At 34.4% G+C, this 17,527-nt stretch overlaps 3 protein-coding genes across 7 annotated transcripts; 2 read left to right on the forward strand and 1 right to left on the reverse strand.

Annotated features, from left to right (window-relative positions):
* Positions 1–5,887: 5,887 nt before the first annotated feature.
* LOC113714757 (photosystem I reaction center subunit N, chloroplastic-like) lies at positions 5,888–6,923 on the forward strand. Its single transcript, XM_027238814.2, has 3 exons — positions 5,888–6,358; positions 6,480–6,605; positions 6,707–6,923. Exons 1-3 carry the CDS (start codon positions 6,065–6,067, stop codon positions 6,794–6,796), a joined length of 510 nt encoding a protein of 169 aa, XP_027094615.2. The 5' UTR covers positions 5,888–6,064; the 3' UTR covers positions 6,797–6,923.
* A 1,596-nt stretch (positions 6,924–8,519) lies between these two features.
* On the reverse strand, positions 8,520–12,606 carry LOC113713381 (GTP-binding protein At2g22870-like). Of its 5 annotated transcripts, none has more exons than XM_072069506.1 (7): positions 12,357–12,606; positions 11,697–11,739; positions 11,559–11,619; positions 10,364–10,898; positions 10,202–10,271; positions 9,183–9,345; positions 8,520–9,008 (listed from the first exon to the last, which is right to left on the reverse strand). In XM_072069506.1, exons 4-7 carry the CDS (start codon positions 10,878–10,880, stop codon positions 8,796–8,798), a joined length of 963 nt encoding a protein of 320 aa, XP_071925607.1. In that variant the 5' UTR covers positions 10,881–10,898; positions 11,559–11,619; positions 11,697–11,739; positions 12,357–12,606; the 3' UTR covers positions 8,520–8,795. The 5 variants fall into 5 exon arrangements, with proteins under 5 accessions (XP_071925607.1, XP_071925606.1, XP_071925608.1 ...); XM_072069505.1 differs by having other exon boundaries at positions 12,322–12,606; XM_072069507.1 differs by lacking the exon at positions 11,559–11,619 and having other exon boundaries at positions 11,679–11,739.
* Positions 12,607–16,402: 3,796 nt separating this feature from the next.
* On the forward strand, positions 16,403–17,008 carry LOC113714169 (uncharacterized). Its single transcript, XM_027237963.1, has one exon. The coding sequence runs from the start codon at positions 16,403–16,405 to the stop codon at positions 17,006–17,008; it is 606 nt and encodes a 201-aa protein (XP_027093764.1).
* The last annotated feature ends 519 nt before the right edge of the window (positions 17,009–17,527 follow it).

Here is a 17,527-nt window from a genome sequence, read left to right on the forward strand (position 1 = left end):
GGATCAATCCGTGGGTGATTTTGAATTCGACTTGTTTTCTTTCTGCATTCATTGGATTCGACCCGATTTTGACCCAAACCCGTGAAATCTCAATCCAAACCTATTAATTTTGTGTTTGATTCGTGCCGTGTTTCAAGTAGTATCGGAAATTGCCACCCCTATTTCAATAGTAATAAAAAGCTCGGATACGAGAGATTTCCTATTATACAAATGTTCCATATAGATGCATAACACTCCATCTATATTTAGACGTGAAACTTTCTCAAAAAATAATTGTAATCTAGCCTTTGGTTATTCTGATAGTATTCCCATTTTGGTGTACTTACCTTTGATACCAAAATTTAAAAAAAAGCTAAAAAACTTATATGAGATAACTCGACTTGTTAAAATAATATGTAACTCCTCAAAATCCAAAATAGTCATCAAGATTTATATCGAAAGTAATCATGAATATTTGTCTACATCAAGTTTATGTAAAACTTTCAATTGTGATAAAACTTTAAAAAAAAAAAAACCTTAAAACTTAAATTGTTTAAATTGCTAGAGTAATCATGTAAAAACTAATTTCATTTTTTTGATAGTTAAGCTTATTGCCAAAAGAATCTTCTTCTTAATAACCTATATTGTAAATGCATGTATCTTATGACTTCAAATTTCTACTTTTGGACAGTCTAAAAATTTGATTGAATTTCCAATTATACTCGACTCAATAACTTTTTTGAGCCAAGTGAAAAATTTTGTATTTTTTTAATACTACTTTATACAATCTATAGGTTAATACCTCCTATTAAAATGTTGGTACAAATACCTCTTAAGAAATACCTTCCTACATTGATGGTGGAGACCAATTTACATGAGCAGCCCACCACAATGGCTCACCTCATTAAATGAGTTTTGGTTTCCCTACTAACTTTTACTTTCTATTAATTATCATAGATTCATAGTATATAGCATGGTAGATTTTGCCAAAAAAAAAAATCAAAAAAATAATAGATTTTAATTTTATTGCATACCCTTTTAAACCTTTTGTTTAAGTTGGCCAATAACAAATGAACATGACTTTACTGGCCCTTTGTACTTGTTCCTACGAGCATAATACTAGATTAAATCCACATCATCCAAAATTTAGAGCTTGATGCATTAGTGATTTGTAGTAATACCTATTAAAACTCGTACAATGTTCCGATTTAAGATGGAAGAGTGTTAATTCAGTTCCTCCCAAAATATTACTACATTGATATTAAGCAAGCTAAGTTTAGACGGGAAGAGAGATGAATTTGATGGTTTGGCAGGGAGGAATATAAACGAGAGGTTTCGAATTCAAACCCTCCCACTTATACTAAAAAAAAGCTAATTTAGATGGTATAACTTTCTTTTAAATCGTCGTTTTCTTTCTAATCTTGACTCGATGAATGGTTTTTTGGCTTTTTCTTAGTTCCAAAATTTGGTAACTGAAAGTATGCTGACTATATGAATTGGGACAAATATGATTGAATTAGATGCAATTAGGTACAATTGATATATATTTACATATACAATCGTATTTATAAATTGAATTGATGTACATCAGTAAAATTTGTGAGTATAATAACAAAGTAATATAAGAGTACAATTGCCCTGATGCTTCTTTTTATTTCTTTGCTGCCACAAAAAAATAGACACTGGAGGGTTGGGTTTTTGTCCTTACCAGCTTTAGGATGCTTTCTTATCTTGTGTTAATGGTAATAATTATTTGTTGTTGGGTTTTCTTGATCCGTTGGATTTCTAATCAATTTTCAGCCAATAATTGCCTTTTCGCTTCCAATGCCGCTTGAGGCCACAAAATTTTCACCTTAGTTTTTGTCGACAAAAGTCACAAAACTACTGCAAATTGGCAATTGCTAAAACAATTGGAGCTTCTACAGCTGACCTATTCTATTCCCAAATTGTGCTTTCTGCCCTCAAAGTGCCAGTCAAGAGTCTCTACTATGTTGTATTGCATTTGCACTGTGAATTCACATTCAAGTTATTTATACACAGTGAAACATTGAAACTCACCCTTGTTATTTGTTGTTGTTCTTCTTCTCCTATAGAAAAAGTGGGAGTTGCACATGGTGATGGTGTTTGGTCCCCTAAGCTTTTTTGGGGTTTTTTTGGTTTTGTTTTAGAATTTGTCTTTTTTCACATGGACTGGTCCATTATTGCTTTCTTTGTGCTTTTATTTTTACTTTGTAATCAATTGTAAAAAATTCTAAATTTACACATGTTAAATCTCACGGGAATTGTATCACTCTGTTTGGATTAGCACTTTTTTTTGAAAAACTATTTTTGTTTTTAGAATCTACAGTAACACTCAAAAAACAACTTAAAAAACATGTATAATTTTAAATCCAACTTACGAAAGTAGAAAAATCATGTAAAGAATTACTAATTATTATCCCATTTTTCTTTTTTTTCACCCACTGCCACTATTCACCACACATCATCACCATCACCTCTTTCTCCAAAATTCCATCAAAGAACAACCCCCCATCCCTATCTCCACCATCTCCCAAGCCAAGTAAGAAGGAAAAACGAAAGAGGCCATGAGGGAGGCCCCATATAATTATTTACCTCTACCCGTAAATAAAAAGGGAAGACATTTTTAAAAAAATAAACTTGTCCTATGCTTCCATTAGATGGTTAGAAATTGGACTGTTTGCCTTCTCGAAACAACAAATTGGCATCAATAGGTAGAAGTTTGAAACGTGCTAACATGGAACCTTTTAGGATGTTTTAAAAACATTACTAAACGGACTGAAAAAAACAACGAGAAACATCAAACAAAACAAAAGATTGAGAGAGCCTTGACTAGAAGGGGGAAAGGGAGGGGAGGGGATTGCAAGGAAAGAGAGAGGAGGAGAAGGGGAACGGAGAGGAAAAGGGATAAAGAGAGAGAAGAGAGGAGGGGAGGGGAGGGGAGGAGAAGGTGGAGGTGTAGTGATAGTGGTAGAGGAGGGAGGAGGAAGAAGGGGAGAGGTGGTGGGTAGGTTAGGTTTTTTTTTAAAAAAAATTAAATAAATTTCACTAAAGCCCCCTAAATTCTAAAAATATCTCAAAATATATTCTTATAAACATCCCAAAAACGCTCTCAATAATACTCCCAAAAATACCTAATCATCTACAGTAAAAAAATATTTCATATACATCACTACAAGCCTTGTTTGGCAAGCAAGTTTTTGGCCAAGTTTGTCTGCTACAAGTTTTTCAACAACTTTAGCTACAGTAACCTCAAAAAACTTCTCAAAAATTTTAAACTATAAACTTCAAAATATCCAAAAATTAACACACTTCAAAATTTTTTTTTTTACTTCTATAGTAAATTACAGTAAAATTTCAGACAAACACCCAAAAACTTCACTTGCCAAACAGGGCCAAAATTTTTTAAAAACAGCTTATCCAAACGGAGCCATTTTTATCCTTCCAAATTATTGGCACTAAGTTTGGCAAATTCTTTTTTCAAGTAGTCAATGCTTTTCTCTTTTCCCCTCTTTTCCTTATGAAATTCGGATATTTCAAAGTAGCATTAAAATGGATTTATATAGCACAAGAGCCTTTGAAAAATCCGTGGTATTTGCTCAAGTGTTTGGCTATCACCATTCTTAAAACAAACCATAGCTTCCTTCTTTTATTTTGTTTACCTTGCATAAATGTTTTGCATCTTTTGGGTTGTAAAGCTTGTTTATCTAAGACAAGAGACTGTTTTTTTCTGTCAAATAGAATTTAAAAAGCACAATTCATCTTATGCATAAAGCAAATTCAAAAGATTGACAGAAATAATTCAATTCAGACATGGCTAAATATCTAAATTGTGTATTGATTTCAACAACAATGAAAACACACTATTAATCCCACAAAATTTGTAAAGGATCTTCTTTCCCACTGTTTGTGCTATTCTTAGTTTCAACATCTATTAAATTACCATATATTTTTCATAGATATCTCTTTTTCTTTTTCATGAGAATATTCATGTAATATATATGGTGATTTAATAAATATTGAGATAGAGAATATGAGAAGGGAGACAAATGATCCTTTGTGTACAAAATTGATATCAAGTAAAATTGCCAATTAAATCGAAACCGACCAGACAGTTTATTAAACCGGAACTGGAACCAAAATTTGGAAATTGGAACCGGAATCATATTCATAGCTAGAGGTTCAGATTCAGTTTCACCAAAATTTTGAACCAGAACCGGCAGTTTGTGACTGTTGAAACTGTTTAAAAAAACAATTGTCACCTAAACTTAGTTATTCAGTTTAGATTTTGATATCAATAATCATCACTTAATACCAGCTGTTAATATTAATCCAACAATCCATTGTCCTATTCTATTAATAAGTCTATACCCTATGACTAATTTAAATTGAAAATCAATCTAATTTAATCAACAATGAGATATTTTTCATAAAATTTGCATCATTTTTCTTTTTTCTTGCACATGATAATACAATAGAGCTTTTTAATGTTCATTGTCATAATTTCTTAGAATCAATTTTATAATAATAAGTGTTTAAACATAACTAAAAGAATTGAAAATGCAATCGAAAAAAATCGGAACCGATGATTCAAGAATCATAATTATAACCATCTCTATAAGAGTCAGTTTAAGTTCCACCTTTCAAAAGAATTGAAATCATGAATTTTTAAATCGAAATCGTAAGTTTTGGAATCGCAGTCATATCTACCTCCCAAATTCTAAGTCTAGACGTGTTCGGTCCGGGTTAGGGCGCCGGGCCCGAGTCGCAAGGGATTAGTCGGGCCTCGTAAGAATTGACCTGGACACCCTTGTGTCGAAAAAAAAAAAAAAAAAAAAAGAAGTCTAGACACGGTCGCGCATCGTGCGATGCCATGCAACAGGCGTTCAAAAAATTGGACAGGTTGGGTACTTGCAGGTTACCAAATTTCAATGTTTGACCCACTATGAAACAAAACCAACTCCGTCTGAATGCAGCTTGGGTACCCGGACTTTTGATCATTACTTTTTAAGCCTACCCCTCGCATGAAGCTGAAGCCCAAGGCCCCCCACCAAAAGTTCTAAAGCATACTTCAAATGCAAATGAACATGTTTTGGTTTTAGGTCCCTCAAGTTTATTTATTTCTTAAAATGTCTTTAGTAACTTTCACTTATCTTTCGAAAATCAGAGTGACCTCCCCTTAGATTTGTCAAAATAAAGAAAACATACTGTTGTATACTTTAAACCAGGCTAATTCATTTATTCAGTTGCCAAATAGTGTCACACTAGTATTGGTCTATATTTGTGGTTGTTTGTTTTAGGAGGCTGCTGCATTGAATCAAAACTTACTCAAGTCCCAAGAAGGTTTAGGCTGTCATTGGGTTCCTTAGGAATCCAGCCAGTAAATGTTTGGATAGAAGATTATTGGAAAAAAATTATTTGGAATAATACTGTAATAGTTTTAATATCTGATATATATGAGATAAAAAAATGGTTGAAAATTATGTTTATGATGCAAGTTTAATAATATTTGAAAATTCTTTTTTGCAAATCATGCTAATTAAACAGACATGGAAGGATCAAATTTTGTGAACCGACATAGAAGGATGTCATCTACGTACACACACACACATATATATATATATATATATGTACGTACGTTGTATGTATATAGATACACACACATACCAAGTTCTCTCAAATTTTATATCTTGTTGCATGACTGCATCAACGACAAGAAATAATTTTGATATTATATATATATATATATATATATATATCAGCCTATATCGTAGAAATGTGGCATATTCAGTCCTTTGAAAGGAGATCCATGGCACATATTAAGTGTCCAAGGTGGATCCCAGTAGTCGAAGCTCACCACAGAAATTAGCATGTAGGCAAATTTGCCAATGGGAGTGAGGAAATCTCACCTTATCCACACTCCAACCACAGCCTCAATTCCATATCACCATCCAAACCTTCCATGTCAGACATAATCAGCTGTCCATAAACCAAAAATCCACTCTCCATTCTTTCTAAACTAATCCCTGCTCATCTTTAGTGACAAAGAATTTCTTTTGATCAAGAAATGGCAACCATGAACTCCAGTGTATTGGCTTGCAACTATGCCATTTCAGGCATGGGGTCATCAGACCTCAGCCCAAAGCTTGTTTCTGTGCCATCTTCAGTTGCAGTTGGTCAGAAACTGCCAATAATCAAGGCACAGCAAACTAGAGTTTCTGCATCAAAAGAATCAGAATCCCAAGGAAGAAGAGCAGCTATGCTTTGTCTTGCAGCTGCCCTGTTTACAGCTGCTGCTTCCACTTCCTCTGCAAATGCTGGTGTAATTGAGGAATACCTTGAAAAGAGCAAAGCCAACAAGGTCTCCTAGGACATTCTTGCTACAAACTATTCTGCATAATCTGGACGTTTGCACTATAACATCATACAGATGACATGAATTCAATCTGATTTGACTCAGATATCATTTTTTGTCATTGTAGGAACTGAATGACAGGAAAAGATCAGCCACAACCAATGCAAACTTTGCAAGAGCATACACAGTTCAATTTGGCACATGCAAGTTCCCTGAAAACTTCACTGGCTGCCAAGACCTGGCCAAGCAAAAGGTTTGATCAGTATACGCAATATAGCCATTTTTTTTCCTGTTAATGAATTCAACAAAATGTGCTGTAATTTTACTGTCATTTGCTCTTTTGACAAATTGCAGAAAGTGCCTTTTCTTACTGAGGATTTGGAGCTGGAGTGCGAAGGCAGGGACAAGTTCAAGTGTGGTTCAAATGTGTTCTGGAAATGGTGAACTATGTACAGTAATTCCCAGGATGACCTCTCTAAGTTATAAGCTCCCAGAAAGATGTATCTAAATTTTTGTCAAGCACTTCTAATTGGATCTAAATTGTAATGTTCTTCTCTGTGAGCTTCTTTCATTATGCTTCTATTATTTCTTTTTTTGCTTCTTTATGCATATATTTTCTTCTTAGTGATGAATGTAACCACGCGGACATGGATCATGGATTCACCATCAAACAACGTTGAGGTGGCTTTGTATGCAAATTATTATCCGTCCTCGAAATTTTTAAACAAAGAATTTTGGGTTTTAGTCCGCGATTCAACATGTCAGGAAGAAGGGAAAAAATGGAGAAGGGTTGATTTTATACACTTCTTTAATGGAGGCAAGGCAATATAAAGAAATGCAAGTAACTTTGAAGCAACAGTTCTAACTGCTTATTTGCTATACTATCTTGTAACAACATTAAGCACAAGTAAGTAGTGGACAGAAGCTCCAGTCAGAAGTTACAAGATGAAGCTGAAGCGATAAGGCCAGCAATGATCAAGGCAAAAGAACAACAGTGGCAGAAAATCAGAGTTAGCTCAAGGAAGAAACAGCTAATCACTATGATTAAAGCTGGAGCAGCGAAAGACATTGGAATGTCGACACTAGTGGAAGACATTAATAGCCTAGTTAGCTTGTTTCAATTGTGCTTTTTTTGTGTAGCAAATACCGATAATATGGATTTATGCATGAGTATTAGTGAATATGCAGTAGGCATATTAATGGATGAGGAGAGAATCTATATCTCTCCTTAAGTGTCATGGTACACTTATGTATAGACGGTTGAGTCGTTGCTCAAATACTATACAATTTTTGACTCATCAATGAAAATTCCTATCGTTTCCGAAAAAAAAGTAGCATTTGATAACGAATCTGAAATTTCCTGTCCGTTTCACTACATTACTATACATATAATATAACTATCTATAAAGAGCCAAAGTCACAAAAATAGGGGGAAAAAAACTCTTTTAAGGTCTTCCCACCAGCAAGCATAAACTATAGACCTCACGGCAAATGGTTTCAATTTGACATACAATCGCAGGCTGCTCAAACTTGTTTTTCAGGGTCCCAAATCAGGTCGCCTTGGTCACAGCCTATTTAAAGTATTGTGCAAAAGCCAATTGGATCATCCAGCTGGTACCACCACGTTGGCTTTTGGAAAGTTTTGAATGAATATAGAACCATGACAGAAAACTGGGTTGTGATAGCTAGATATAACTTATCCTTTGTCTGGCACCAGAAGAAGGATAGCAAAATGGTGATTAGTACTTGAGTTCCGGCTGGCTGTGCAAGCTTCTTTCATGAGTAATTTTTTTTTGGTACAGTACAAGTAATTTGCCACTGCTTCTTTCACGAGCAATTGTATATACAGTACAAGTGATGGATTATAGAATATTAATGGAGAAGCAGTGGCAAATTCAGTTCAAGCACACTTGATGGGAGGGCAGTTGGAATAGAGCAGCTTATACCATAGCAAATATGTCATAGTTTACAGTATTGCACTACCTTGTACAGCCCCTGGTGAAGTTGCTAGCACCTTGTTAGTAGGTAAAAAGGGAACTTTAACAGTTTAGCTAGGCCTTTGACCTCTGGCCTCATTGCAGCAGGGAAAGAACACACACTAACACATGTGTAAGAGAGAGTACGAGGATAAGAAAGAGGTCCCAGCCAAAGTATCACTATATGGAAATTAAACTGAAAATCTTGACTGAACACCAAGATATTTAGACTTTTGAAATTAGCACCAAAATTAGACATGTATAGTTTCAGCTACAATAGGAGGCGCTCAAAATTTATCTACATTTGTCCAGAAAAAAATGTTACATACTGTCAGCTGGCAGCCTTCTACAACTTTAGTTGATCGCATATGAAGAGTTGTCCATTCTCAGAGAAACAAACTCATTCGATGTAGAATCATCATTGATAATCTTACATTTCTGTGCATTCCATAAGGGTCTGACATTTGCTATTCATTGTTCCAGTAGTTCCTTAATTGTGACAAATGCAAAAGAAGCTCATCCCTCCCCAAACCAGTCATGCTACTAGTCATTATCCATGGAGGATGTCGCTTGTAGTTTTCCCTGATAAGTTGTTGGAAGTTTCGAATATTCTCATCAGGCCTCTTTGCTTTGCCTCCTTTCATTTTGTCACACTTGGTGAAAACCAAGGTCATGGGTATCTGAAATTTTGATGAATAAAGACAATGACAATCAGCAACTTGCAAATGACTCATGAAACTAAGAGAAGCTACATTGAACATTTGACAAAGAAAAGACGAAAAATAATTAGTTTAAGCCAATGATAGCAAAATCAGTAGAAGGTTGATATTAGCTTGACATAGAAAGCAGAGTACATTGTTGCGTCCAAGCCAATTTGCACAATCAAGGTCAATTTTCTGAGGTGGTACGCTAGCATCAACCAAAAGCAAAACAGAGACCAGTGTTTCCCGGTTCAAGAAGTAGCCTTTTGTGAATGCAGACCAATCCATTCTAGCAGCTTCAGGGGCATTAGCAAAACTGTAAACAAAAGAAGGTTACATGAGACAAACCAACAGTCAAACTCACACTACTCACCAAGACACCCAAGGTTAGTATGTACAAATATATCAAAAGAACTGAGATGCTAATAGGGGAAACTAATTGGTTTCACAGTATAAGCATTAAATTACAGATTAATTATGAAAGAAGCCGCTTAAACAGAATTCTCTTCAGAAATAGATGAGATACTGGTTTGTTAATGTGAGGTGGCCATTATTCTACATCCTCAGAAAACAAAATGGAACATTGTTTACAAATTTGGTAAGTAAAGCAGCTTTAGTTGTTATTACCATGTGTTACTGAAAGTAACTGCTTACTATAAGTATCCTGGTTATACAACTCCAACACCCTAGCCAAGTTGTTCGACTACGATACATTATGGCGATATTCTTCATGAACTAAACTCCCTAAAGGGCATCAAACTAATGGCAATCTTTATAGACCTAACTAATTCTGCAACAAAGCACATCAATGTAAAACAAGAACTATCTTTTCAGTATTAATTACCCAGCCACACCAGATTTAATCTCTTACTCCATCTCTTTATGTCATATTTTGAAGTGATTATTTGATTTATGTTGAAGACAATGTGAGATTTAAGTGTGGGAGAGGGAAGGATTTAGGATTTTCAGCTTTTGATGTTTTACTCAAGAAAAAACAAAGAAAAGAAACTTCTTTTTGAATTTTATTGTATGCATGTTAGGTATTTTCTAGTGATTGGGGTTGTATTTCACGTCTATCCAGTAAGTAGAACTCATCCATATCCACAAAGGCAAAACTTATGCATATACTATGAGTATATGCAAAGCTATGTTGAAACACAAAGTAAGCTTACCCATAACCAGGCAAATCCACAATATACCAACTTCTGTTCACCAAGAAATGATTAATGAGCTGAGTCTTCCCTATCACAAAATCAAATTTATATTGATTAGAACCAAACCAAAAAAATTTACAAGCTATCACTAATTTCTTCAAGTAACTTGAGAACAGAAACCTGGCTTCTTGGATGTGAGAGCAACCTCTTTCTTGCGAACCAGAGCATTAATGAGCGATGACTTGCCAACATTGGACCTGCCCAACATAGCAAATTCAGGTCGGTCATCCTTCGGACAGTCCTTGGGCCGATTACTACTTTTCACAAACTCAACCTCTTTAATTTTAGCATCACCAGCATAAGGTCCAAGCACAATATTTGAACCAGGTAAGATCAAGTCATCTGTAACCTCTTCTGGGTCAACTCCAGGGGGCACAAATAATACTTTTTCTATGAATTTTTTGGTTTCAGAAACTGGACCAGGTTTAGAGCCTTTTGTTGCAAAGGATGCATGGTTACAATAATGCAAGTTTAACTTTGGCGTTTCAAACATTTGGAGTTTGTGAGATAGAGAAAGGAGGGGGTTTTTTGGAGAGATAAATTGGGGTGCTTGAAGAAGTGACGTGACTTGCAGGGTGAAAAAACGAGACCGCAATGTAACTAGCATGTTTTCTTGTATCAATGACTCGTTGTGCATCAAGTTTTAAAGCCTTTCCTGCCACCAATTTGAAACAGGATATAAATAATACCACCAACATGTGTTTAGAAGAAACCTAACAAACCAACTCAAAGGCCGCATCCAAGTATCATTTTCTTGAAAATCTTCAGCAGTTGTCAGTTGATATAATCTCCTAAATTCTTGTAAAGTTTCTTAAATCATGCAATTATCTCGACAACTAAAATATGCCATTTTAGTTTTAGAAAAATGAGATCAGACCATGAACATAAAGTAAGGAATCAGGTCTTAGGACTTCTTTTTGGTTACTTTTGTTTGGATGAACAGTTTCACGAACTATTATTCAAACAACATCTTTGGAAACTTCAGTTCCATACAATTGGATTTTAAAGCATAATTGAACAAACCTTTTTAAACGTCAGTATTGATTCATTGAGACTCCAGGACCAAATATTACATAAGAATGGAGAAAATTGCAACAAAGTTTCTTTAGGCAGCCTTTACAAAATTTGATAACAAAATTTCTGGTCATGGAATCTTGTTCTATATGTAATTTAGAATCTATATAAAAGTATCAAGCGATAGCCATATGATACCAAAACTGAAGTTAGCAAAGCTCAACAACGAGACATAGCTAACATTTGATTGATGAACAACTATAACAGATTGACAACCTGGACCTTCTTGAATATCACATACCTGTGAGCAAAATGACACTGAGCTCAGCAAGATGGCAGAGTGAAAATCCAAACCAGCTTCACTGAAAACAATTTCAAATTTTAGCATGGCTTAGCCTGAATATTCTTGAATATCACATACCTGTGAGCAAAATGATACCGAGCTCAGCAAGATGGCAGAGTGAAAATCCAAAGCAGCTTCACTGAAAACAATTTCAAATTTAGCATTGTTTAGCCTGAATAACTTTCAGCATCACTTCAATGATTAAGCAAAATTCTTCTTCTGTCTTCCAGCTCAGACAACAAAAATAAATTACAGGACCTTACAGTAAAAAAGAAAAGAAAAACTTAAAAATCAATCAATCTTTCAGTAGCAAGATTTTGAAAACATCTTCAAAAGCTGAAACAGCATCAATAGATGAAAACGGGCAATCCGTGCAGAAACAAAACAGACATACATCCATAAGTAGCACATTGAGGTTGAAAAACTTTAAAATTGCATTAAGTTTTTTTACTTTTAACGTAAAATGTTGCATTTTTTTTCACATTAAAATGTTGATTGCCAAAGTATTCCATCACTGAAGTAATTAATGGCTCCCTCGATTAGTGTTGGACGAAATTCCATGTAGATGAAAACCCAGATTAAATTATCTGAAATGAGTCCATATTCCATAAAGCTCTGCGGAGCCAAGTCAATTTATCTTCTTTGAAGCATTTTAGCAAACAGGTAGTGGTCTTCTCAGACGACAACAAATACAAAGACACTAACAGGAATTCGTAAATACCCGTGGTAACTGAACAAGAAGACGAGAGCCCTCACCAGCACGGTGGCGGAGAAGGGATATGGCGGGTTGATGGGTAGCCACGGGGTCCAGCCTGAGCCCTGCCAGTAGGCTTGAAGGCGTGGTTCTGTAATTGTAAGGCTGTGTGTTTAGAGTAGAGCTGTTAAGCCAATCAAGTAGCTCAAAAGCTCGTTAGAGCTCGGCTCGTTAAGACTCGAGCTCGGCTAGTTAATTTTGGTTAACGAGTCGAGCTCGAACTCGAAACATGCTCGTTTAGTTTACTCGGCTCGTTTGATACTCGAGTAGCTCGTTAGAACTCGTTAATAAAGGATATATTTGTCATTTTAGAAATCAAAATTATATAAATTAAAAATTATAGATTTTTATTAATGTTAATTTGCACGAGCTCGAGCTCGAGCTCGTGAAGCTCGACTCGTTTGTGATAAATGAGTCGAGCTCGAGCCACATGTACATTTAACGAACCGAGTTCGAACACATTTTAAAGCTCGTTTTCTTAACGAGCTCGAGTCGAGCTCGACTCGAATTAAACTCGAGTCGAGCTCGGCAGCCAAATACTCGGCTCGACTCGGCTCGATTAACAGCTCTAGTTTAGAGGGGCATAATTGATTCATTAGAAAGGACAACGGGTAAATATGATAGTAAATTGTTTTTTTTTTTATGGGATAATTTCAGAAACTTCCCCTTGAGTGCCTAATACCAACTGATACGAATGCGTATTGGAATAACCAATAAAAGTTTGATAAATATCAATAGATGAATAAAGTTTGATCAATATCAAAAGTGTGATGCAGAACTGTTTGGATTGTAAATTATTTGAGATATTTTTACTGTAACACTTTTTGTGATGTGATGTATGTGAGATAAAAAGATAATTGGGAAGATAAAAAAGTGTATTGAAAATTGTAATGATGACGTAAGCAAATAAATTTTGACAAATAAATAATCCTCTATCCAAACAAATCGGTCTGTTGATAGATTGGAAATTTCAAGCGAAATTTTCAGACATGATCATTTTCCTTTAATTTGGGAATCTATGTGGCAATAAATAGATTAACATGAGAACAAAATTTGAAACAATATTAATTGGGGATTATTTTTTGAGAATATTTACTACTGGATTGAAGCTTTTCTTTCCTATTATTCTATATGGCAACCAGGATAATTAGGCCGCAATAATAACATTTTTATGGATATAAAATTTGAAAGTCAATCACATTGGAAATATTTTTTAGAAAGAGAGTTATTCTGACAAAAAACTTTATAATACTCAATCAAAAGTTCAAAACCTTTGAACTCCAAAAAATCGCACTGATCTCCTTTAATTCAATTTTTTAGTTTTGCAACACGTCTAGCTTAAGCCTAAAAAATTCAGTTAACGAGGGATGATAAAATTTTATTCCAAATTTCCCTTTCTGTTATCTCATTTGTTAAGCTCGGTTTGTTTGGATAGTGAATTCTTTGTCAAAATTTATTTACTTCCATCATCAACAATTTTTTAATCATCATTTTCTCTCCTATACATCGCATTAAAAAAGTGTTACAGTACCTTTTTCAAAAAAATTGTCCCAAATAATATTTTTACAAAATTTGAAGGGTGTAAGCTTATACACTAGCAACAACTATAAAACATATATTACAACATCTGCAGCTGGAGGCCTGGAGTTAACGATGGAAATTGGAAATGTTTGATCTAGTCAATTATAGAGCTTTGAAGTAAAAATACATTATTATTGTATCTCTTGGAATTCTACTTAGCTATTGTACTGTAATTCCTTTCTTTTTGTCTTGTTATTTGTAATTATATGTATAACATTTTAGTATTTTGTAGTATTTTTTATTAGAATACGTGCACATAAATTCTTGATAAAAAAAACAAGTGATCAAAACTGAATTTGACATAAAAGAATTCCATGTCAAAAGCAAAATGAAGTGAAGAAAAATCTCTTGCGTTCGAAACCCAAGATTATCGCTAGAAACTCTGAAATTGCCCAAATCTTTCTCGTTATTATTCTCTTATCCATACCGTGTGGTGTAAGCTGCGACCATGCGGACCTTCTAGATTTCCAACACGGTCGGTCAATAAGAAAAGTCAACACGCAATATGTCTCATTCCTGCTGTCAAGTTTCCAACATTATTATTGATGCATATTAAAGGTTTATTAACAACCCAATAACCATGAGCCAAGCTCAGTGGCAGTAGGCTTGTCAATGGACCGGATTCGGGTCGGAATTCATTATTTCAAATCTGGACCTGTACACTACATCGATCCGGATCCAACCCGTTTATCCGACGGTCTTTACTCTATGTTTTAGATCCAGATCCGGGTTTACCCGAAAAAAACTGACAAAATTTATAATTTCTAACAAAAATGAGAAAAAAAAATATATATTTATAAACTAATTTCTAACTAATACAAAAAAAATCAAATAAGAAAAGAAATCAAATTAACCTTACTCAAATACATCACCCTAATCAAATTATATTGATTAGGATCCGGGTCCAATTATATTGATTACTCAAATACATCATCATAATCAAATTATATTAATAAATATATATATTTTAAATTATTAATCCATTTATATCCGGATCCGGGTCCAATAAGTGGCACCAAGTGGGACTTAAGTTTCTCTTTGAACTGTAGCTAAGAGTTTAAATTTCACCTGTAGCAAAAAAAATTTAAGGGTAATGCCAAAGCATCCCTTTGATCTAGTAAGATTTGTGTACCTACTAGTCCCCATCTCGATAAAAAAAAAAAAAAAAAACACAACAGATTTCTTGATTTATTCGTTTTGATATTTGACCAAATTAAGTTAGGTGAAAAGAGTTTGTTACAATTGAGTGAAAAATTTTCACATCCTTTGAAGGTAGTCCACTCATTCAAGTTGGTAAAAAAACTTAAATTAAGCTATTATTTTTTTGATGAACAACATTATTATTATCATTTCATTAAATTTGCACTAATGATAGAAAGTACATGAATCATACACAGATATAAATAGATTTGGAAAACAAATATTTGATACTACGGATTTAAAAAATTAATAGAATATTATTATATTGAAGTTCCAAAAAAACAATCAAAAGATAAAATACTTTTTTCTATTGCTAGATGCATTGTGAGGAAGAATGGTCAATCATAACTCAACTAAAAGTTTAAGAAAATTTAATGAGCTCATAAATCTTTCTCCTTCTAAAAAGAAAATATTTGCTAGAGTTGATCAAAAGTTCAATCACAACTTGATTATAAATTCCCAAAAAAAAAAAAAAAAGCCAAAGGGGAGTTGGGTGGAGAACCTACCAAATATAATATTCTCTTCTGCATATTTTTTATTTTTATTTTTCAGGAATCTACTGATTCAGGTCTACGTCCAACCCAGAAGTCAAGTCTTCCTCTCTGAATTGCAAAATTAGGAAATTGATTTTTTTGGCAGTGGGAAGAAGTGGGAACTGGGAAGCATCTTGGTTGTTGCCTTTTTCTTGACTTGGAAAAAAAAATGCAACGCCTAATTGTGACAGGTCAAAGTCTCCCGGCCCCAACCCATAAGGCATCGTCTATATGCTACCAATTCTGTTTCTGAGCCTCAACAACATCAATCTCATCTTCTCCGTTCCCTCATCTCCATTCTCTCTCTTTTCTAGTATAGGACAGAAAAAAAAAAAAAATTCATGGACAAAGAACAAGAAGAAATTCAATTTCTTGGATTCTTTGGCATAATCAAAGAATCCATCAATATTGTCCCTGCATGGAGAAAAATATTCAGCCAAATTTCATTGGCTTTGATCTTTCCTCTTTCCTTCATCTATCTAGCTCATATACAAATTTCTCAATCTCTCTTCACGAATATTGTTCGTGATGAATCTATTCTAGACAGAATTCCAAGGGGAACTCCAACCTACGATAAAATTTCAGACATCCTTTCGTCCGAATGGACAGTATTTATGCTCTTCAAAATAGGTTATTTTATCTTCTTCCTCGTATTAGCCCTTCTTTCAACATCAGCTGTTGTTTATACGATTGCATGTATTTATACAGCAAAAGATATAGCCTTCAAGAAGATCATGAGCGTCGTCCCAAAGGTTTGGAAGAGGCTAATAGTCACATTCCTATGGAACTTTGTCATTATTTTTGGCTACCATATTGTTGCAATACTTGTTTTCTTTGTCTTCATGACCCTAATACCACCTGGGGTGTTTTCAGGAGCAGTTCTTTTCATCCTTTTTATGGTATTTCTGGTAGGATTTGTGTACATTAGTGTTATTTGGCATCTGGCTAGTGTGGTTTCTGTTTTAGAAGAAAGTTATGGCTTGAATGCCATGATCAAGAGCCAAGACCTCATCAAAGGCAAAGCTGGAGTTTCAATGGTGATTTTTGTCATCCACAACTTTTGCTTCTTTGGTATTCAGATGGCATTTGAATGGTTTGTTGTTCTTGGAAATGGGGGTGGCCTTGTCTTGAGAATTGGCTATGGAATGCTCTCCCTTGCATTGCTGTCCATGCTGATCCTCTTTGGGCTCATTGTTCAGACAATCATCTATTTCATCTGCAAGTCTTACCATCATGAGAACATTGACAAGTCCTCATTGGCAGATCATCTTGAAGTTTACCTTGGGGAGTATGTACCATTGAAGTCAAAGGACGTACAATTGGAGCATTTTGATGTTTGATTTTTCCTTTTAGATCCAAATGTTATGTTTGATGATCACATAAACTTTCTATACATAGTGCTCCCTTTACGGAGGAGATCACATCACATCAGTGTATTTTGTATCCATTCACTTTCCATATGGAATTTGACAGAGAATACATCCCTTCTGGGTTTTATCTTAGCATTGGACCATTATTTCTTTCTATATTGTTCTTTTCATGTATTGCCACAATTTATTTTATAGTACAAATATATTTTGTGCATCAGCTGCAAATTTTAGTGAACAAATGAAGATGAGATGTGAAGGTGTGCAAAATGTGTGTATGTCTAAAGAAAGGTCAAGAGTCACTGATATAACCTCTAAATTTCAACAATAGATCCAATAAAAATGTGTACTAAGACAACGGTAATAAGTTGATAGAAGAGAAATAGTACGTTTTCAGAATGTAAAGTATATATAAATCTGATTTAAATTCAAATGAATTTTTTTTTTGGATAAGATTTTAAGAAGATCATAATAGTGAGAGTAATACAATTA

This window comes from Coffea arabica, chromosome 10c (assembly GCF_036785885.1).
Source record: "Coffea arabica cultivar ET-39 chromosome 10c, Coffea Arabica ET-39 HiFi, whole genome shotgun sequence".
In the NCBI taxonomy this organism is placed as follows: Eukaryota; Viridiplantae; Streptophyta; class Magnoliopsida; order Gentianales; family Rubiaceae; genus Coffea; species Coffea arabica.

Bases quoted from the DNA above. Each gene is read 5' to 3' on its own strand.
- LOC113714169 (XM_027237963.1), top strand. From the start codon at position 16,403: ATGAGCGTCGTCCCAAAGGTTTGGAAGAGGCTAATAGTCACATTCCTA.
- LOC113713381 (XM_072069506.1), bottom strand. From the start codon at position 10,880: ATGCACAACGAGTCATTGATACAAGAAAACATGCTAGTTACATTGCGG. The intron at 10,272-10,363 runs GTTTCTGTTCTC...ATTTTGTGATAG, and splicing joins TCTCACATCCAAGAAGCCAG to GGAAGACTCAGCTCATTAAT. The intron at 9,009-9,182 runs GTACTCTGCTTT...TCAAAATTTCAG, and splicing joins ATTGGCTTGGACGCAACAAT to ATACCCATGACCTTGGTTTT.
- LOC113714757 (XM_027238814.2), top strand. From the start codon at position 6,065: ATGGCAACCATGAACTCCAGTGTATTGGCTTGCAACTATGCCATTTCA. The intron at 6,359-6,479 runs GTCTCCTAGGAC...TTGTCATTGTAG, and splicing joins AAAAGAGCAAAGCCAACAAG to GAACTGAATGACAGGAAAAG. The intron at 6,606-6,706 runs GTTTGATCAGTA...GACAAATTGCAG, and splicing joins AAGACCTGGCCAAGCAAAAG to AAAGTGCCTTTTCTTACTGA.